Raw genomic sequence first — 23,235 nt, 5'->3', positions numbered from 1 at the left:
TTATTTATTTATTTATTTATTTATTTATTTATTTATTTATTGCTTTTGAGAGACAACAAGAGCGGGAGGGACCAAGGGAGAAGGGGTCAGAGGATCCAGAGCCTGCTCCCTGCTGACAACAGCCAGCTTGATGTGGGGTTTGATGTGGGACTGAACTCAGGAACTGTGAGATCATGACCTGAGCCAAAGTCAGACACCCAACCGACTGAGCCACCCAGGCACCCCTCTTGTGTTTATTTTTAAGCAGCAATTAGATAAAAGTTAAAATGTGACACTTTTTTCAACCTTGTGTGGATGTTTCCTTTCAGAGCCCTTAGGTGAGAATTGTAAATGGAGTTGTGTGGGGGGGAAGACTTTTGAACTAAAGCAACAAAAACTCAGTAAATCTGCTAAGTGTCATTTAAGAAAAACGGGTCACAGTTAAATCTGATTTATTTGATTTGAAAGAGTAATTAAAGAAATGAATTATATTTATTTTAATAAACCCATTATGATTTTATGCCATCTAAGGAATTTCCAAACATTTGCCAAGATGGTTAAAAAAATGCATCCTTTCTAAAATATTTTTGAGAAAGTTATCTCTGAAATTAAATCTTGATTTTTTTTTTTCATATGTGTTAAAGTATTTTTATCAGTTTAACAATTTTGGTATTACTGGGGAAAGCATTTCCTCTGCTAATGTAGCAAATAGCAAAAGTTTTGGGTTATGGGTGCTGAGGATAGTGATACTGCTCACACATACCAGAAAATTTGTGATTTATCTGGAGTTTATGCACTTGTAGATTGATCTGGATACTATCGACGTCAGCAACCTCAACAGGCAGTTTTTGTTTCAAAAGAAACATGTTGGAAGATCAAAGGCCCAGGTAACTTTACTTTTCTTATACCATTTCTGTTCATTTATATTTGTGCACTTTGATGGATCTTTTCTTTATGGTATCAGATTAACTGGGACTCTTCAGTGGGAGGGAGAATATAGGGGACGACACTTAAGAGTACATCCTCCCGTTTTGATCCTCTAAGGCTATGCTGTCCTCAGTCGTGTTAACGGTGTCCCCTTCATATTTAAATTTCTGATTGTTTGCTTAGGATGAGCTTTGTTCTGTGTTCCTGCAGATGGGCTGCTCCTGTATTTGAGGGCTAGAGAACCTACAGCCCATGCTCTTGTCCCTTTTAGAAAAAGACAACCTCCCTGAGGTTCTAGCCACCTTGATCTTTCTTTAGTTCCTTGAATGTTCCATCTTGACTCAAGGTCTTAAAACATCTTTTTGCTTTGCTTTTTCTCCCAACGCTTTTGGCAAACTCCCACTCTTATCTCCTTTTCAGTTTTCAAATTTTGGCTTCCTTCTCTCGTGATATGCTCTGAATAAACCTCTTAGACTAAGACTTTCCTCTCACAACTTCTACTCTTTTTTTTTTTTTTTTTTTTTTTTTTAAGATTCTTTGAATATATTTAAGTAATTGCTACATCTAACGTGGGGCTTGCACTCACAACCCGAGATCAAGAGTTGCATGTTATTCCTTGCAACAGAGCCAGCCAGGCACCCCACAACTTCTACTTTTTCTGTGTATCATTTGTCATTGTTTGTACTTTTGTTTATCTACATTGATTAGTGTCCCTTTGGCTTACCAAATGCTTTATACAGATCCTGGTAAATAGAAGATACTAAATACTTGTTGAATGAATGAATGGGTTAACACCTAGTTACTGCATTTTATATTTTTGCTGAAGTTTACCATTCATGTAGATGTATATATGGGAAAGGGCCGGCTCTCCTGTTATTTTTATTAAAATGTGTATAGCTTAATGTTAATGAAATTTTGTCACATTTTTATATTCCTTTAGTTTATAATATAAGATTAAATTTATATGTTTATATTTAATATAAGATATTATGTAAGTAGGTGAAATAACAGTATTGTTTGCCATAAATAAATTTGAAACGCAGAGAGAAATGTTGTAGCAATCAAGTTAGTAATTGAGTGTTGTTTGTTTTTCCAGGTTGCTAAAGAAAGTGTACTGCAGTTTTACCCGAAAGCTAATATCATAGCCTACCATGACAGCATCATGAAGTATGTTCTAATTATTATGTTGCAGAATTGAGTTTGTTGTGAGTTAAACTTTCAAAGTATATGGTATTTTTATTAGCTACATGAGCTTGAGGTCATTCTGCTCTTTAAGAATTTTTTTTTTTTTTTAATCTTAACTATAAAGAACAAACTGATGGTTATCAGAGGGAAGGTGCAGGGGGTGGAGTGGGGGTGGGTTAAATAGATGAAGGGTATTATTAAGGAGGGCACTTATGATAAGCGCCTGGTATTGTATGTAAGTGTTGAGTCACTAAATAGCTAGTATAACACTGAATGTTAACTAACTGAAATTTAAATAATAATTTTGTAAAAAAATTTTTCTAGAAAAAATGTGGTAGCTTGTACTCACATAATAAGTTGTGTTTTTTAAGTTTATATGATTTCAGGGAGTTAGATAAGAGGTAAGATATTTTAATACTTTAAATGAGTTACTTTTTAAAGAGAGTTTTTTAAATGAGTTACTTTTTAATGAGAGTTTTTTAAATGAGTTACTTTTTAATGAGAAACTTATAAAGGGCCTTTATTTTTGTTTTAAATAAAGATATAGTAAACTATGAAAAATCCTTATATAATGGTCCAGACTTTTCTAAGTATATTGCTCTCATTCTGATTGATTTCATCTGTGGTCTTCTTCAATTTCAAAGGTTGCTTCCCAAAATATTTATTTTGACTGTGACTTCTATAATATAACACTAGGAATTGTGAAGGGGTCATAGTTTTCACAGTACATAAATATTCTCTGCTCTCCGTGAATATATAACTATGGAAGTGTTGGGGCATAGGAATCCTGGATCTAAATTATCCAGGATTTATGTATAGCTGTTGTCTAGCTTACAAGTAAATGGTATTAAAAATAATAACTTCTGGGGCGCCTGGGTGGCTCAGTCAGTTGAGCGTCCGACTTCGGCTCAGGTCACGATCTCGCGGTTCGTGAGTTCGAGCCCCGCGTCGGGCTCTGGGCTGATGGCTCAGAGCCTGGAGCCTGCTTCCGATTCTGTGTCTCCCTCTCTCTCTGCCCCTCCCCCGTTCATGCTCTGTCTCTCTCTGTCCCAAAAATAAATAAACGTTAAAAAAAAAAATTAAAAAAAAAAATAATAATAACTTCTCATTTGAGGTCTGGAATTAGAGAAAGTCTTACACTTTCTCCGGAAATGTGTATCTCCACCTTTTTTATTCTCTGGTTGTTTGCTCTGCAAGCCTTTGCATAGCCCTATAACTCTCTTACCCGTATTGCTTTCCCAGTGCTGCTAAAAGTGGGAACCCTAGAGGCCTGAACCCTGCCTGATCCTGACCATGTGAGGTGAAGCCAGAGGCCAGGCATATCCTGGGAATGTGTTCTTTGTATGTTCCCAGGCTGCCCAGAGAGGGCCTATGGGACCTGTGAAGCCATGCCATCTTTCTGCCAGTTTGAGATCCTGCTCTTGAGCCCTGGGTAGCTGGCCAGAAAGGGTGTCTAGTCACTCACAGGGATTGGTGGGAAGTAATTTCGTTAAAATCTGCTTATGGTATTTGGAAAAAATCAAATGTATAATAGAGACCCCTCCCTAATATCAGTTATTTTTGCACCATTACTTTAATACGCTTTTTAGGACCCTGTATTATACGTGAAGATCATGTGTAAGGCCAGTTGTTTTGGTGACATTTGTTTTATTTTGTTTTGTAGCCCTGACTATAATGTGGAATTTTTTCGACAGTTTATATTGGTTATGAATGCTTTGGATAACAGAGGTGAGATTATTTTTAATACATTTAATTTCTAAGTATTTTCCTTCCCCTATAACAAGGCTGTTTATACTTTTTAGTATTTTAAATATTTCCTCAGTAGTTCGAATCCAGAGAGAAGTAAGGTTAGGTTTAAAGTTTACCAGTTGGTTGTAATTTTAACTAGAACAGGCAGGAATTTAGCTATCATATACTCTGCTATTCTACCAAAAGGTGTGAAGATAGAAGTTGTTAAAACGCTAAAGAGGGTGAGTACATTTGGTATGTGGGTGTGTGCTTGTTTCAGAGTATTCCATCACTGAAGCAGAGTGTGACTTCCTTCATATATATGGAGACGAAATATCTATATCAATGCCTACATCCCACCAAGACCAATTAAATCAGACTCTGAATATCATAATTTTTCAATTTCCTACGTGATTCTAAAGTGCAATCAGGGCCCTAAAACCATGGTTTTGAGAATGTGGCAACAGGTTGTCAAAGTTAGCATAGATGCCATGGATCTTGAATTATTTTCGATATGGCTGGTGCCATAAAATATCAGCCTGGATTCTATTTATATGTACACATTTTGAACCATTTAAGCTTTTCACAGTAGGGGGTGATGTTTCTTATAATCAAGTATTGTATAGCCAGTCATTGTTCCACATGTAAAACAACACCTGTGGAGTGGTTTGTAACAATTTTGAGCCAGAAATACCAAAGAAAAAACACAAAGCAGAGAAAGGGTCAGGATGACTTACTAGACTCCTCTTTACTCCCCTTGCCTTAAACTGCCTTTATAGTTCCAAGTTGATATTCCACATTCTTCATTCATTGCCATGTGTTAACCTGATAATTTTATAATAGTAAGTTAAGGACTCAGAACTCATTGAGACAATATTTTAGCCAAGGTTAATAGAGGAGGCACAGCTATAGAATAGAAAGGTGACACTTTGGAATTTAAAAAAGTATAGTAAGGGTGCTTTTTCTTGGAGTAAATTTGTCATATAAATTCCTTGTATTTGGAATTTTGCTAGCGAATGTCTCTTATGTAACAGTTGTATTACCCTGGTCATAGCTATAAGAAAATTGCATATAAAAATAAAAAAAATTAGTTTGGGTAAATGTCATCCTAATTAAAGGTAACTGACTTTTCCCCCCATCACCTCCTGCTAACTAGTGTTTTTCTTCCAGCTGCTCGCAACCATGTTAATAGGATGTGCCTGGCAGCTGATGTTCCTCTTATTGAGAGTGGAACTGCTGGTTATCTTGGGCAAGTAACTACCATCAAAAAGGTAAAATAAATTTTTTTTACTTCCCAAATATTTGTGATCTTATGGAGGGAAGAAGTAAACTTTGGGTTTAGATGATATGGGCTGGTTAGTACCCAAGATGTAGGGATTTTTGTACTCTGATAAAACTAGATACTGTATCAAGTAATAAAGAGTATTATAAGCAGAGATTTTTTTTTTTTTTAAACTCTGTGCTACTTTGTTTCTGTAGCTTGTATATTAAAATTATTAGACTGGTAAACATAATAAAATTGCCTTTTAAAATTCTTTGTAGCTGAGGCTACATGTCATGCTGTAGTTGATATATGATGAAACTGCCTTCTGCAAAGTTATTTTTTATCTAAAGTCTAGGTTCATAGATCTGAAGAGTACTTTGAAAAATTTTGGTGTCTTTGTGAAATATTTCAAATGTTTAGATAAAACTAGAGAATAATAGAGTAAATAAATACCTGTGCACTCAAACCCAGTTTATAAAATGCAGCATTGTGGTTTGTTGTTTTTTGTTTGTTTTTGTTTTCTAGTTCTTTCAAGGAAATTAAACATAGATACAGTTGAATCATTTTGCAGGTTTTGAAACCAAAAGGAATTACACTTGACTTAAAATTTGCTATTTTTGTCCATTATTTGGCAGTTTACCCATGTTGAAAATTGTGGCTCTGCTTCATTTGTTTCAGCTGATAAATACTACTCTTGGAAGCTTATTTAGTATCATTCTACAAAGACTCTTGTAAATGTCAGTGTGTGTTAAATTTTAGTTAAGTCAGTGGATTCCTTCAGGATCTATTCATAGGTCAAAGCAGTAGTTCTCTTGTTTTCTACTGTGATTTAAGGAATGGCTGCCCCCAAGAAAGCTTATTCAAAGGACACCAGAAATGGTATCTGCTGCCATTTATGTTAAAACACTATTTGCCAGTTGGGGTTCTTTTTTAGGTTTCTTGTTGAGAGAGAGAAAGTGCATGCATGAGCCAGTGGGGAAGGGACAGAGAGAGGATCTGAGTGGGCTCTGTGTTGACAGCAGAAAGCCTGATGTGGGGCTCCAAGTCAGGAACTGTGAGGTCATGACCTGAGCTGAAGTTAGATTGATCCACCCAGGCTCCCCTCAAGTTTTGGTTCTTTAACCATTATTGTAAAGACATTGCTTATTAACATGATCTTAAGATATTAGTATGTATTAAGACTGAGGTTGAGGATTGCTCAATTGAGGAATATTCATCTGATGGTTTTGAAAAATTGTCTTATGTACCATAGACTTCTTCCAAGGATTCCTTATGGTGCAAGTTAAAATGTAAGCTTAACTGAATTCTTCCTGAAACCAGTATTGCACTGTATGTTAACTAACTAAAATTTAAAAAATAAAATGAAAAAAAAAAAAAAAAGATGTAAGCCTAAATCAACAAAATGAAGAGTATTGGTTTGGTAATAGCCACGAATTTTCTGTGTATCTAGGTAGTTCTTGAAATTAATACTTTTAATTTGCTTAGTTTTTAGGAAAGTACAAGTAACACGAATATAATGGGTAATACTTAAATAATGGAGGTCCACACCTTTGGCAGATAATTGGTTAGAAAGCTGTTGTTTGTCTATCTAGTAATTTTTCTTTTGTTTAATGTGATTAAGGTAAACTTCTTGTGTTTGCTATTCAGGTACAGTAATTTCCTTTGGCTTGTTGTAAGTGGTGTTCAATGGTCCAGGAGTCAGAGAAATCCTGGCTTAGACTTAGCTGTGACTGTGATTGATTCAGTTCATATTTGTTATATAGTTCCTCATCTGTAAAGTAAGAATTTTGGAGTCACTAATATTTTAAAATTTCCTTGACAGTACAAAATACAGTTGGAATGTAGATGAATGAATGTTTATGATGATATTACTCGATAGTGTTGGAAAACCACCATCATGGGATAAATGTTCTTCTCATATCCTGATTTTGCAGGGTGTAACTGAGTGTTATGAGTGTCATCCCAAACCTACCCAGAGAACTTTTCCTGGCTGTACAATTCGTAACACACCTTCAGAACCTATTCATTGCATCGTTTGGGCAAAGTATTTGTTCAAGTAAGAGTATATATATTTCTGGGTATATTTTCAGTACTGATGATAGGAAATGGGGCTGTTTTTATTTAAATCTCTTGGAGAGATTATGATGAATATTCTTTTATTTACTTATTTATTTTAAAGAGTTTATTTATTTATTTTGAGAGAGAGAGAGAGAGAGCACGAGCTGGAGAGAAGCAGAGAGAGAGGGAAGGAGAGAATCCTAAGCAGGCTCTGTGCTGTAGCATAGAGTCCAATATGGGGGCTCAAACTCATGAACTGTGAGGTCGTGACCTGAGCCGAAGGTCAGACGCATAAGAGTCAGACGCTTAACTGACTGTTCCACCCAGGCACCCCTAGATGAATATTCTTTTAAATATGGTGGAGATATTCGGTAGATTAAATTCAGTCAACATTGCATGCCTGTTTTTAATTCATTGGTTAAAAACTAATGGAAATTAAAAATACTTTTTACTGGTAACGAAAGTAATATATGTGAAAGTTGGATGCATCAAATATGGCAGCTGGAAGAAAAGTTCTAGGCTTACACACTTGAAGAAAGATGAATGTTAACGTGCTAAGGATCCAACTTAGAAAGACAGGATAAACTCCAAAGAAATTAGCAGGAAGGATATAATTGAGATAAGAGGGAAAAAATACTTTATCGAGTTCATCATGAAAAGGAGAGGAAAGATGAATAACTAAATGGAGAATGTAATCTCAGCATAGATTTAAATGATAGTAAAGAACAAAAGGATGATAATAAAAATACCATGCCAGTATACTGAAAATTTTAATGATCTGGATAAATTCATTTTAAAAAACTTTAAAAAACCCCCAAAAATTAATTAAAAAAGAAATAGAAAGCCTGAACTGTACTATGTCTTAGGGGAGTTTAATCAGTCGTTTTAATTCTTAGTAATGCAACAAACCTTTATGAATTTACAGGTGATTTCCACTGAATTTACAAGTAATATATCATTCTAATAAGGTAAACTGTCCCAGAGACATTTTTTAAAAATGCAGTACTTCTTAGTTTTTATTATGGGACTCTGATGTCTTTGATAACAAAACCAGTTAAGGCCATAATGGAATAAAAGGAAAATTTCAGGACATTCTCATTCATAAACATAGATGCAAAAATCCTATACAAAATACTTGCATACAAATCTAGAATTGTGTAAAACAAAACGTATACCACAACAAGGTTGTATTTATTCTAAGAATACAAGCCACAATTTAATACACATCATTCACTTCATTAAGAAAATAAAGAGAAACTGGGTAGCCTTCATAGATGCAGAAAAAACATTTGACAAAATTCAGGAAATACCCTTTCATGACAAAAATTGTGGGTTTTTTTTTTTTTTTTTAAGATTTTATTTTTAATCCTTTATTTTAAGTATTCTCTATACCCAACGTGGGAATTTTACAACCCCAAGATCAAGAGTCGCACACTCGACCAACTGAGCCAGCCAGGTGCCCCTCATGACAAAAATTCTTAATAAAATATGAAGAAAACTTTATCAACCTGGTAAAAGATGCCTTTTACAAACCTACAGCAAACACTGGTTTTCTGGGAGCCTTGCTGGCTCAGTTGGTGGAGCATGCAATGTGACTTTTAATCTCAAGGTTGTGAGTTCAAGCCCCACATGCGGCATGGAGCCTAGTTAAAATTAAAACAGAGTTTGTTTGATTTTCTTTATTTTTTGTTTACGGTATAATGTATATGCACTCAGAAGAGTATGCATATAATGGTATAATGATGAAATTTCACAAAAAATGTAAGCTTCATTCAGCAAACTTTTTTTATTTTTAACAGACTTTAGAACAGTTTCAGATTTACAGGAAAATTGAGAAGATAGAACAGAGTTCTCACACCCAGTTTCCTCTGTTAGCATCTTATGATACATATGTAACAATTATGGAACCACTACTGGTATCTTTATTAACTGAAGTCCATAGTTTATTTAGAGAGCCCTTCGTTTTTACCCAGTGTCCCTTTTCTGTTCCAGGATACCACATTACCATTAGATGTCTGTCATGTCTCTTTAGGCCTCCTTTGACTGTGACAGTTTCTCAGGCTTTCCTTGTTGTCTGTGACCTCCAAAGAAATTAGGAAGAGTCTGGAGGACTGGTCTGGAGGAGTACTGGTCAGGTATTTTGTAGGATACCCCACTATTGAAATTTTTTTTTTTCATGACGATACTATTATTTTGAGCTGTTGAGAGGGAAATCACAGAGGTAGTTAAATTGCCATTTTCATCACATCATGTGAAGAATGTGTTATTGACAAGATTTATGACTGTTAATGTTGGGCTTGATCACTTAGCTAAGGTAGTGTTTGTCTGGTTTCTCCACTGTAAAGTTTCTCACTTTTTTAATGTTTATTTTTGAAGGAGAGCGAGGGTGCGAGCAGGGGAGGGGCAGAGAGAGAGGGAGACACAGAATCCAAAGCAGGATCCAGGCTCTGAGCTGTCAACACAGAGCCTGACGCAGGGCTAGAACTCACGGGCCATGAGACCATGACCTGAGCCTAAGTCGGACACTTAAACGACTGAACCACCCAGGCGCCCCTTTCACCCCCACTTTCTATATTGTGCCATGCACTTTGGAAGGCAGTCACTCTGTGCAGCCCACACCTAAAGAATGGGAGCTGTTTTCTGCTTCCTTGAGGGCAGAGTATCTATGTAAGTTATTTAGAGTTCTTCTGCCTGGAAGGTTTGTCTCTTCTCACCCGTTTATTGATTTATTCAATCATTTACATCGATGTGGACTCTTTGAATATATTTTATACTTTAGGTTATAATCCAGTAGGGTATTTTGTTGCTCAGATTGTTCTGTCTTTGGCCATTGGGAGGTCTTTCTGTTGACTGTGCTCTTAGACATATGCCATCAATGTGTGGTGGGGTTTGGGGAGCAATTCCTTGCTTTCTGGTACTAGAAGATGCCCCAGGCTCATCATGTCTGTTTCCTGCCATAGTATCAGGCCTTTCTCCAAGGAGCCCTGGTTTCCTTTTATTGAAGAATGGCATTAGAAAGTCAGATCTGAATGCTCGCCATGCTATTTACGTGTCGTTTGTTTTAAGCCCTTTTAGCCAACAGAGCAAAAAATCTTTTTATACTAATCTGTATGTATACACACAAATTTACAAACATTTCTGTTTCTAACCATCTATCTATATTAAGGTAAACATGAATTCATACTGGTGTCTCCCTAAACTCTAGTCCATTACTATATGGATCATTCTAGCTTCCTCCCCTTGCTTATCTGCACACTCCCACCCCCACCAGTCAGAAACCTCCATTATTTACCATTCATATGCTTAATACAAGCATTTTTTTTTTTTAACTTTTTAAATGTTTATTTAGTTTTGAGAGAGAGAGAGAGAGAGAGAGAGAGAGAGAGAAAGAGAAACAATCCGAAGCAGGCTTCAGGCTCTGAGCTGTCAGCACAGAGCCCAGTACAGGGCTCAATCCCATGAACCATGACCTGAGCTGAAGTCGGATGCTTACCCGACTGAGCCACCCAGGCGCCCCATACAAGCATTATTTTTAATGATGAAAGTTATAAAGCATCTCCTTTGTAATCTGAGATGGCATGAGGATGCCATTACTGCTCCTTTTATTTGGTGTTGTAATGAAGTTCCTAGCCAGCATAATAAAACAAAAAGAAAATAGAGGATTAAGAATTGGGAAAAGAAGAAACAAAACTGTTGTTTACGTACTGTATAGTTTACATACTGTATAGTGAAAAGCTCCAGAGAATCTATAGACAAATTATTAGAAATAATGACAGTTTAGCAACATGGCCAACTAAAAGATGGCATGTCTGTATGCAGTATCGTGCCATTGGAAAATATAAAAGTAGATAACTCACTATAAAAGCATATAATTAAATATTAAAGATAATTAAATGTGAAGCATCGGAAAACATGAAATACCTGAGAATAAATCTTAAGATTTGTAAGACCCAGTGTGGAAGATTAGTGAGTACTGGCACATAAAAGGAAGTATAAAATAAAAGGAGAGAATGTGTCCTTGATCTCCAAGTTGATCTATAGATTCAAATGCAATTCCAGTTAAAATCTCATCAGAGTTTTTATTAGAATTCATTCAGCTGATTGTAAAATTTATGTCAAGAGTAAGGCCTAAACAAACATTCCTGAAGTAAGTTGAGGTGACTTGTTCTAATAGATGTCAAGGTTTAATAAAAGCTAAAAGGAAGTTAGTGTGTTGCTGGTGCAGAGATAGAAAAATAGACCATTGGGACAATGCAGAATTCATGACCAAGGTTGCATAGGAGATCCCAGATGAAAGAAGGGATTAAGTGAAAGGACAATTCATTATCAATGTGGAAAATACATTCTCTACTTCAAATAATATATGAAAATTAAGTCCAGATGGATAAGGTATTTAGATGTGAAAGGAAAAACTAAATCTTTCTAATATAGGGGGAAATCTTTATCCTTAGAGTTCATGAACGATTTCTTAAGACACATAAAGTGCCAACCACAAAAGAAAATATTGATTCATTCAAATTCATCAAATGTCTTATGAAAAGACATTACATATCAGAAAATATTTGCAACATAAAATCAACTAAAAATTATGATGCATAATATATTCCTGTAATGAGTAAGAAAAAGACAACCTGACAAGATAATATGAACGGGAACTTTTCGAGGGAAACCCAAATAGGAAATAAGCAAATGAAGATACGTTCACCTTTATGACTAACTTGGAAAATTAAGAATAAAATCACAATAAGATACCATTTTACACTAAGTAGTTTGGCAAAACATTAAATTTAGAGAAGCAAATTGATAGGAACTCTTACATGCCATTGTGGGGGTGGAAATTGGTACAGTGACTTTGAGAACAAGTGGACATTTTCTTGTAAAGTGTATCAGGAACTTTGAGATGACTGCTTTTTTTTTTTTTTTTTAATTATTTAAAGGATTCCTTTAAAAAGATACCTTTCTTATAAGCCAAGAACTTGAGGAAAGGTTGGAACATTATATTCCTGTAAATGTTATTAAATAGTTTATAGGGTAACTGAATTAACAAAAAAGAATTTCTGCTAATGTATTATTGTTTCTTAAGGCCTGTTAGTAGTAAAGATATATACTACCATGAAAAAAATGTCTCCTTGCTTATTCCTGCTGATTCCTAGATCACCCAGCATGTGGCAGGTGTGTAACAGTGTTTTTTGCGTAGCTAACTGCACGTGTACTTCACAAATATTATTCTGGCCTTAGAATGTTATCCAAATTGGAATGTAAAAGCTGCTCACCTGTATCTCTCTGTTTATTTATTTAATTTTGAGAGGGAGAGAGAGAGCACGAGTAGGGGAGGGGCAGAGAGAGAGAGAGGGAGACAGAATCCCAAGCAGGCTCCACACTGTCAGCGCAGAGCCTGATGCAGGGCTTGAACACATGAACTGTGAGATCATGACCTGAGCCAAAATCAGGGGTTGGACAGTTAGCCACCCAGCCACATAGGTGCCCCTGCTCATCTGTCTCTTGCTCAATGATTTTAACTAGGAATTTGCAGAGCCAAGATGATAGGAATGCATCTAGGTCTACTAAAATTTAGCCTTCCTTGTGTTATGGTTGAAATGCAAGCTATCTTGCAAGATAGATGCAAGCTATCTAAACAGGTTGCTTTAATGCTTTTAAGTTTATGGAGTATAAAGATTTGGAATATTCTAAATTAGTTGTTTTGGGGGAAGTAAGAAAAGTAAAGATTTGTTCATAATATTTTATTGTACATAAATATTTCCTGCTCTTTTTGTAGCCAGTTGTTTGGGGAAGAAGATGCTGATCAAGAAGTATCCCCTGACAGAGCTGACCCTGAAGCTTCCTGTAAGTAGATTGGGATATGTTCTCTTATTTAGTGAGTACTACCTTTCTTTTACTAGCTTAATGTTGATAGCATAATAGGGGAAAAAAAAGAATTGCTGTTATGTGTTAGATAGTATATTATGTGTTTAAGAGACAAAGGAAGAGAGAATCCCACACAGGCACCCCTCCTGTCAACGCAGAGCCCGACACAGGGATGGAACCCACCAACTGAGAGATCATGACCTGAACTGAAATCAAGAGCCAGATGCTTAACTGAGTCACTTAGGCACCCCATATTATTTCATCTTTGAAAGACTGTTTTAAAGAGTGAGTAGTCCTGTTTTACTAGTGAAGACAAGGTGCAGAGAAATTTCATGAAGGTAGTAAATAGAGCTGAGAGTTGTTTTCAATCTGATTACAAGTCCATACTTTGAACTCTTCTATATGTGGCCTTCAAAAACTGAGGTAGGAAAAGATGCTGATGAGCATATTGTTGTCCTTTCTCTTTGAACTTAGATTGCGTCATGTGCAGGTGACTTCCGTGAATGGCTTTTTTCCCCAAAGGTAGATGAGAGCTTAGTTTTACATTTACAGCTGAAAATGCAATAGTGTTTGTTTTGTAGGGGAACCAATGGAAGCTGAAGCCAGAGCCAGAGCATCTAATGAAGATGGTGACATTAAACGTATTTCCACTAAGGAATGGGCTAAATCAACAGGATATGATCCAGTTAAACTTTTTACCAAGGTTCGATTTGCTTTCTTTATAATTATGGATAGACTTATTCTGTTTTAAAATAGTACATGAAATTGAAATATGCTTTTTATGCCTAATGACGTTTTAATAAGTTGATTGGTGTCATCAGGATAATCAGGTTTTACATTTTTAGCTCTCATGTTAAATCGGTATCTCCATAAGAATTAAAATTGGTGGCTCACTTACACACTCTTGGTCGTCTTTCCTTCCCTCACTTTCACTGAACTTTCTAGTTTTCCTTATAACTGACCTTTGATTCCTGCTGTTTCTTGTTTATATCCTTTTCCTGCTCAAATCCCTTGGGAATTTGATTGACATGTACTGAATTGCTCTTGAATTCCTAATCCTCTCGTTCTTGGCTGAATCCCTCTTCATTAGTATATATTATTTGCCTGCTGAATATTTCTGGAGAAATCTAGAAGACTTTTAATTGGCTCTATCTAATTGTAGCCCAGGTAGGTCTTCATGTCTGTGTTTTTAAAAGTCTTTTCACTTCTTTTGTCTTCACTCCCCAGCAAGTTTATCATAATAGATACTTGAAGATTTCTCAGCTTTTCTTAAAAGTGCCTGATATATGCTTAACATCCACACTGAGCAGATGACCTTAAGGATATATTAACAGGTTTAAACCATTGGACAAAATGTACCTGTTAAGAGAATGTCCCACTTCATGCAAATTCTTTTCCCCTCTGCTGTTTGAGAGGTATCTCTTGGAGTAAAGGTTAATTCTTCTACTTTTCCTTCTCCTTGTGCCTTAGTCTTACAATTTTTCTTTATCACTGTATTTTGCTGATTTAATCACAGTATGTTTTGGTGTGGATCTGCTTTTGTTGATTTTGGTGGGAGTTCTGTGTCCTCCCTGGATCTGAATATGTTTCCTTCCCTAGATTAGGGAACTATTGTTTCTTCAGATACATTTTTTGCTCCCTTTTTCTCTCCTCTTCTTCTGGGACTCGTAGGATAGAATGTTAATTATGTTTCATGGAGTCACCCAGTACCCTAAGTCTATTTTCATTTTGTATAATTCTTTTTTCTAAAAGACAGTGACCTGTCTTTTAGGTCACTGATTTGTTCCTCTGCTTCTTCCATCCTGCTGTTCATTCCACCAAATGTGTTTCTCATTTTCTGTGAGATGATCTGAGCTGAAACCAAGAGTCGGACACTTAACTGACTGAGCCACCTAGGTGCTCCTGGTTGACTCTTAAACCTATTTCATTTATTTCTTCATTACAGCCTTTTCTTTGGAAAATGGATTTTGATTTTGATTGTGCTTAAAATGTACTTTATTATAGATGGTGACAATATTTTCCAAACTGGTGTCTGTATACCTATTTCCCTTCCAGTTTGAGCAACAGTTGAATGCCAACATAATCTGAAGTATATCTCCAGTCTGTTTAGTAGGTAACTAAGCATCTGCTGTGTGCCAGTCACCACTCTGACAGAAGATATAGTGGTGAACAAGAGAGAAAATAGGGCGCCAACTCTTTCTAGGTAATTCATAGTTCAAAGGGAAAGTTAAACGTATAGCAAGTAATATATTCAGAATGTTGTGATAGTAAGTTCAGATGGATTGGAACCCTTTGATACTAAGTAGACTTAATGTACATATTATTTAATGTTGTTAGACCTAGTATGCAGGTTCAAAAGAGGCTTTCCAGAGGAAGTGATATTTCAACCGAAGACTTTAAAGAAGGCGGGGGGGGGGGGGGGGATAAGGTATACAAAGAAAGCCTCAGGTTGAAAAACTGAAACAGTGCCCATTAAAGGGGAAAGTGGGAAGAGGGCTGGAAACATAAGCTGAGGCTAGATCAGGCAGGACTTCCTAGGTCATGACAAGGATGTTATACCAAGGCAATGGGAATCCATTAAAAGGTAGTCTATAGGATTACTATGAGAATACAGTGGGTATGCTGTGCCCTCTAGGTCCTGATAATTCCTATTGTAGTCTTATATGGGAAGGTGCCTTCTGGGATCGTGCAATGCTAGATCTGAAGTACAGCCCATCTGTATTCCCAGTGTAGCGTGGAGGAAAAGTAGATTGAATAGGACTTAGGATGTTTAAGGTGAGGAACAGTGAAGAATCAGGAATGATAACTGGGTTCCTACTGAACAGGGTGCCATTCTCTGAGATAGGTAAGGTGGGAAGCAGGTGTGTTGTGTAGAGGTTAGAGGAAAGGAGAAGGTGATAGAATCAATTTTGAGATTCCTGTGGAATATTAGAGAAAGGACAGGTGATTCTAAAGGCAAGCAGAGAGGTTTAGACTGGGATTCATAGGCCTATAGAAAGAGAAAAGGGCATGAAGATGGTTTAGTACAGAACTCTGAGGGCTTCCCAGTCTTTAATAATTGGATAAAGGGCATGGATAGAGCTTGTTCCTGGAAAACCACACTAATTCACCATTGCCTGGGAGGCTTTCCAGCCAAGTGCTTAAGGTCCTCTACAAAATGTCTCTAACCACATTTGTTACCCAAATAATAATGTGCTTCTCATTTCCTTATGTGTGCACCCATTTCAGATGTTACCATCTCCTTGAACTCTTTATTGATTCTTCTAGAACAAAGTTCCTGCTAGTACTCAAAGCTATGTGATTTTTGCTCTAAATTGTATTCTATTTGTATATTTGGCTGCTTTTCTAAAGGTTTAAGGATGTTTAATAAATATTGATAGAATTGAACATATTTTGATAGAACTAGTTCTGAATATTTTTATTAAGCCAATTTTAAATTAATAGCTGACACAATAAGTGTATTGACTAAATCAACTGACAATAGGAAATGCAACTGAGGAAAAAGTAAAAATACTAAAATCATCTGAAATTCTACAGGATAGTGCCAAAGAGGCACTATCCCAAAACAGGATTGTTTTGTTTTTGAGCTTCTGGGGCGGGTTGAAATAGTAATTGTTTTATTTTTTAACTTTGAGGGTGGGAGCAGACCACGTTTCCAAGATGTTACATATAGGTGGTTAAGAGCTGGTTTTGAGTACTTTTAAAATGTTTATGCTTTATTGCTGTATACCCATGAACTTGGAGGTATTACTAACTGGTATCTCTAGGCTCAATGATTTTATTCAATTCTTGTGGAGCTGGTGCATGTTTATTTAGCTCCTTGATTGGTGTGATTTTGCTTCTGATTGATCTTTGGGGCTTTAGGTGTGGCTAGGGGAGGTGACAGGTGCAGTGAGCAGTGTTCAGAGTTCCCTTTCTCTGTTTTCCTCAGAATTTCTGCTTTCACTATTTCAAAAGCGAGGTTCTGTGTAAAAATTTCTTTCTATACAAGGTTTAAGTTTTGTGGGTTTTTTTATCTTTTGGAAATTGTTGATCTGTTAGTATAGAGCATGACCTTAAATCAGAATATTCTATGGTGTAATATTTGTAATCAACAATGATATTGCTATATTTTATCAGCATAGGGGCTGTAGGATTTATGAGATTTTATTTTGTTTTATTTTTAAGCTTTTTAAAGATGATATCCGGTATCTGTTGACAATGGACAAACTGTGGCGGAAAAGGAAACCTCCAGTTCCGTTGGACTGGGCTGAAGTACAAAGTCAAGGTAAAGACTTTTATGAGGCACCTATCTGGCTCAGTCGGAAGAGCATGTGGCTCTTGACCTCTCAGGACTGTGAGTGTAAGCCCCATGTTAGGTGTAGAGATTACTTAAATAAATAAACTTAAAAAAGAAATTCATTTTAGTCTCTGGGATACCGAAATTGGTAATTCTCTTACCTGAAATCTTTAAATACCTTGAATTTCATTGTAAGAAATTCTAACAGTTTAGAAACATATGATGAAGGGAGATCACTGGAAATCTTATCACCTAGGGAAATAGCCATTATTAACACTTAGGGAATGTCTTTGTAGTTCAGCCCTGTGCACAGAAACAAAGAGGACTTTTGTACATACTTTACGTAAGTTGAATCATACTATTCATATATTCGTACTTGCTCTTTCCAGTATTATTTAACTAGTGCCCCTTGGTTAACCTTTGTTTTGTATTTTCCCCGAAATAAGGTGTTGTGCTAAGTATACATGCACATACATCTTTGTACCTTTGTGTGTCTCTTAAAGATATAGTGTATTTGTAATTAAAAAAAATTTTTTTTAATGTTTATTTATTTTTGAGACAGAGAAACAGAGCATGAACAGGGGAGGGGTAGAGAGAGAGGGAGACACAGAATCTGAAGCAGGCTCCGGGCTCTGAGCTGTCAGCACAGAGCCCGATGCAGGGCTCGAACTCACAGACTGTGAGATCATGACCTGAGCTGAAGTCAAAAGCTTAACCGATTGAGCCACCCAGGCGCCCCTAATGTATTTGTAATTTTAAATGTGAAAAAAAACTATTGTAGTAGTGGCTACTTCCTTATTCTACCGCCTCTTCCACACATTGTATCTTGTCTTACCTGAATTATATTATACAGCAGTGGTCAGCACACAAACTTAGAGAGTCCCGGGAGATTTGGGGTGTCAGTTTTGAGCACTTCTCCACAGTAACAAATATTTGACTTTACAGACTAAATTCAAATATGGTTCTGATAGCTTCCACTTACTGAGTGCTGTGTGCTGGACATATCTTTGAATTCCCCAATAACCCAGTGAGGTTCTGAGACCATCTTGCAGCTTTCCCATTTCGGTATTAGCATTTTTTTTTTTTGTACAAATCTTTGTAGCATCCTGATAATTATTTTGATGGAATTTGTTCCACATTGATTTTCTCATTGGTCAGGCATTAATTAAATTGTTAAATAAAACAAACACATGATGTTTAATAGTGAAATTTCTAATATTTTTTTCCCTTAGGAGAAGAAACCAATGCATCAGATCAACAAAATGAACCCCAGTTAGGTCTGAAAGACCAGCAGGTTCTAGATGTAAAGAGCTATGCACGTCTGTTTTCAAAGAGCATTGAGACTTTGAGAGTTAATTTAGCAGAAAAGGGGGATGGAGCTGAGCTCATATGGGACAAGGTTAGTTTTGAAAATACGTGGCAATTCTGTATCACATGCTTATTTTAGTTCTTGAACTGTAACCAGAAACTAGTAAGTTTTTGGATATCATTTATCCCACCAGAATTTGAGAACATAATACTGATATTGATTGGATGTTTTCATCTCTAATTAACTACACTGAACTATGAATTTTCTGTACGTGAATTCAAGTAATATCATAGAACTTGATTCTGATAATGGGTTTGTGGTTTATAATTATGTTGACTGGAGAAATTATGTGAATTGACTGGAGTAAAATGTTTCACTGGCTTAAAAAATTTCTTTTGTAAGTGCAGATATGTTAATAGAAGTCATAAAATTCTTTTGGAGACAATAGCTCATGGGCCTGATTTAACTTTGAAAGTAATAAAATAGCCTTTCTGTTGAAATAGTTAAAGGTCTGAGACCTCTGAATACAGATTCTTACAAGTTAAAATAATATTTAATAGCAGTTTGTGGTTAGATGTCATATTTTGAAATTTGATGAATTCATTTTAATTGTTAATCAGTGTTTTCTATGTCTACCAGTGATTTATCTGTGATACTGGTAATACGTTTCTATGATGGTAGAGATTTGCCCTGAGTTGTAAAGTAAGGGGAAAAGTTTGGTCAGTTTTACTAAGCTGATAATTCTGTGCAAAGTTTGAAACTTTGGTTGAATTAGACATGTAAACTGAAGCTAGTAAGTTTATGTTTTTGGGATTCTTGAAAACATTCTTTTGGGTTTATGTCATATAAAGATTAACTATTAAATATATATTTGCATTATTACTGTTAGAGTGATTTGGGTAGTTTTCATCTGTACACAGGGCTAGATAATGAAACCATGAAACTGGTAGTTGTTACCCTCTGATTAAAATCTACATCTAATGGGTATGATGAACCAATTGCCTAGGGAAGTAGCTCTACACTGTTGGGTACTGTTAAATATTCACACTTAATCCTCATCACAACCTTCTGAAATATTTCTATAATATTCCCTAATAGTTAAGGAATTTCATTTGCCTGAGGTTAGCCAGCCAGCCAGTGAGTATGTAGAGAACTCACATCCTCTCAGTGCTTTGTCTCAGTGCTTTCTCTTCTCCACTTTAGTGCTTTTGAATTATAGGCTAGGATAGTATGTTCTCAGTGAAGCAGAAAACTTTGCTGAAATCTTAAGAGACCAAGATACAATCTCAGAAAGAAGATAAACTGTCAAAGGGAAACTTTTGTTGTATTGCCATATGTGAAAAGAAACAGCAAATACAGGAGACTGGTATTTTATGAAGGGAATTTGGAGAGGGAAAACCAAAAGGTGTAGTCCAGATGTTTGAGTTTTTAGTGAAATTGTTTTCTGTAAAAAACCTTTATCTCTTTGCCTGGACTCTGTATTGTCAGACAACTTCCATTACTGACTGACGCACCTGGGAAAGTGTTGCCATCGTCAGTGAGTGGAATTGGTGTTTTGCTCTATACACTTAGTGTCCACTTCACTCGTTTAAGTGGGACTGAGTTCCTAGAGGCCTGGTGGGTCTTGGCATTCTTTTCTTTCTTTTTTTTTTTTTTTTTACATTTATTTATTTTTGAGAGAGAGAGAGAGCATGGGTGGAGGAGGGGCAGAGAGACAGGGAGACTCAGAATCCAAAGCAGGCTCCAGGCTCTGAGCTGTCAGCACAGAGCCCCATGCAGGGCTCGAACTCACGAACTGTGAGGTAATGACCTGAGCTGAAGTTGGACGCTTAACCGACTGAGCCACCCCAGGCGCCCTTTGGCATTCTTTTCTTTTTAAATGTTTATTTTATTGAGAGAGAAAGAGAGCCAGGGAGCAGTCGTAGGGACAGAGAATCCCAAGCAGGCTCTGCACTAATTGTGAGCCTATTATTGATCCCGTGAACTGGGAGATCATGACCTGAGCCAAAATCAAGACTTGGACGCTTAGCCCACTGAGCTACCCAGGCTTCCCTTGGCAGTCTTGTCAGGCTACATCCCTGGATCCAAGGAGTTGATAATGAGACCCTGCCCCCAATTCATCCATTCTCCATGCTACTATAAGGCTTTATGGGACTGGCCTCTCCTGCAAGGCCATCTCTTGTTCTAGTTGACTATGGTTGTTACATGGGAGAGTACTATTTTGAAGGTGATACTAAATTAGTAAATCTGTGGGAAGGCTTGTTAAATTGTTTAAATTATTGGCAGGATGATCCGTCTGCAATGGATTTTGTCACCTCTGCTGCAAACCTCAGGATGCATATTTTCAGTATGAATATGAAGAGCAGATTTGATATAAAATGTAAGTTGTTTTGTAGTTCAATTGTATCACTTAAAATTCTAAGTTATTCTTTTCTAACAGTTAAACATACTCATCTTTGTTTTTCAGCAATGGCAGGGAACATTATTCCTGCTATCGCTACTACTAATGCAGTGATTGCTGGGTTAATAGTGTTGGAAGGATTGAAGATTTTATCAGGAAAAATAGACCAGTGTAGAACAGTGAGTATTTCTTTCTTTCTTTCCCTTCCTTCCTTCCTTCCTTCCTTCCTTCCTTCCTTCTTTCCTTTCCTTCCTTTCTTTCTCTCTTTCTTTCTCTCTTTCTTTGTTTCTTTCACAAGTAATCTCTGCATCCAATGTGGGGCTTGACCTCCCAACTCCGAGATCCAAAGTCTCATGCTCTACCAACTTAGCCAGCCAGGCACCCCTGTCCACCCTCTTTTTTTTTTTTTTTTTTTTTTTTTTTTAATATTTGTTTATTTTTGAGACAGAGACAGAGCATGAACAGGGGAGGAGCAGAGAGAGAGAGGGACACACAGAATCTGAAGCAGGCTCCAGGCTCTGAGCTGTCAGCACAGAGCCCGACGCGGGGCTCGAACTCACGGACCATGAGATCGTGACCTGAGCCGAAGTCGGACGCTTAACCGACTGAGCCACCCAGGCGCCCCAAGTCCACCCTCTTTTTAATAGTAGTCTATATTTTAGGGGAAAAAAAGTAACTCTAAAAAGCACATTAAACAGAGCACCTAAAAAATTAAAACAATAAAATTGATTAAAGCAGTGGAAAAAACATTGTTCCAGTAGTAACCTTATGAGCTCGTTTTTAAGCTTCCTGGAAGTTACAGTAAAAAGGAAAATATAGTTGCTTCTCTTATTTTATAAGCTAGTTTGCTTCTAACAGTTTCCAGAGTTTTACTGAATTCTTAGACTCATTGTATGGTTCCTTATAAAGTTTTTTCGATTTTAAGAGTTCTGTATGGTTTTTCAATTTTGTTTTGTCATTTTCTAGTTCTCTCCTTCATTCATGTTTTTGTTTTCTTCATGTTTTTCAATCTCCTTTTCTGTTTTAAACCTATTTTATGTTCTTTGATAATGTCTAAAGTTTTTATGGATGTATGTACTGTCCTTTCTGCTAGATATCATAGTATTTTTTTGGCCTGTGTGGTATATGATTTGTGGGGTTTTTTGGATTTTTTTTAATCAACTTAGTGTTAGTTAAAACTGTCTGACAATTCTTAAGGACTTATTGAAGGTGTACTTCAAAGAGGATTTGTGTTTGTTTATATCTGGGTGCCTGGCATCCTACCAATCCAGTACTACTTTAAAATTTTCGGCTTTAGTTTTTCAGCTCCTCTAATCCAAGTTGCAAGTCTGCATGAGCCCTGTCCTACTGTAATGAAACATGAAGGAAGATATTTCCCTGCTCCCCTAAGCACCAAGGTCACAATCATCTGTCTTGCTGTTTTTGTGGGAAAGATCTTTTCCTCCTCTTCCAGGTCCTTGCTTTATGGGAGTTTCTGTTAGAGAGTTCTACATGCATGAGGGATGGACTAGATTTATCTTTTAATTTTTTCTTTTTTTTAAAGTTTATTTATTTTTGCAGATAGAGACACAAAGCATGAGTGGGGGAGGGGCAGAGAGAGAGGGAGACACAGAATCTGAAACAGGCTCTAGGCTCTGAGCTGTCAGCACAGAACCCGACGCGGGGCTCAAACTCAAGGACAGCAAGATCATGACCTGAGCCGAAGTCGGACACTCAACCGACTGAGCTACCCAGGCGCTCCTAGATTTATCTTTTAAAACCAAAGCCACTTGGACATTCTCTTTGGATTCCTGCTTTCACTTTGAATTTGCCTGAAGATGATTTGCATTCTTAACAACTTAGCAATTTAAAAAACTTCCTGAAAATACTTCTAGCCAATATTTTTGCTCATTTATGTTCTTCTTTTTACTATAATGTTGACATGAAAAGATCAATTTATTTTTAGGAATTTTGAAATACATAAATGCATATATATTTTTTAATGTTTATTTTGGGAGAGAGAGAGTGTAAGCAGGGGACAGGCAGAGAGAGAGGGAAAGAGAATCTCAAGCAGACTCCGTGCTGTTCGTGCGGAGCCAGATGTGGGGCTCGAACTCACAGACTGAGAGATCATGAACTTAGCCGAAATCAAGTTGGATGTCCCAGTTTTTAGGAATTTCTGAAAAACTACCTACTCTGCAGTGGTACTCATACTTTTCAGTGCTATTATTGATTTACTCTTAAAATATTTTTTATTGTTT

General features: G+C 36.6%; 1 protein-coding gene across 2 annotated transcripts in view; it reads left to right on the top strand.

The window, feature by feature from the left end:
- Window positions 1-23,235, top strand: part of UBA2 (ubiquitin like modifier activating enzyme 2) — a 40,206-nt gene that overhangs the window by 2,044 nt on the left and 14,927 nt on the right. For both annotated transcript variants that reach the window (XM_049621027.1, XM_049621026.1), the window contains exons 2-12: window positions 783-866; window positions 2,003-2,073; window positions 3,755-3,819; window positions 4,990-5,090; window positions 7,018-7,139; window positions 12,918-12,985; window positions 13,588-13,709; window positions 17,174-17,273; window positions 18,518-18,684; window positions 20,881-20,974; window positions 21,062-21,174. In XM_049621027.1, the coding sequence (XP_049476984.1) occupies window positions 783-866; window positions 2,003-2,073; window positions 3,755-3,819; window positions 4,990-5,090; window positions 7,018-7,139; window positions 12,918-12,985; window positions 13,588-13,709; window positions 17,174-17,273; window positions 18,518-18,684; window positions 20,881-20,974; window positions 21,062-21,174 (1,107 nt within the window). The remainder of the gene's footprint in view (window positions 1-782; window positions 867-2,002; window positions 2,074-3,754; window positions 3,820-4,989; window positions 5,091-7,017; window positions 7,140-12,917; window positions 12,986-13,587; window positions 13,710-17,173; window positions 17,274-18,517; window positions 18,685-20,880; window positions 20,975-21,061; window positions 21,175-23,235) is intronic.

Source organism: Panthera uncia, assembly GCF_023721935.1.
Source record: "Panthera uncia isolate 11264 chromosome E2 unlocalized genomic scaffold, Puncia_PCG_1.0 HiC_scaffold_19, whole genome shotgun sequence".
In the NCBI taxonomy this organism is placed as follows: Eukaryota; Metazoa; Chordata; class Mammalia; order Carnivora; family Felidae; genus Panthera; species Panthera uncia.
The sequence above is the reverse complement of the archived record's forward strand: the minus strand, read 5'-3'. Positions and strand labels throughout refer to the sequence as shown.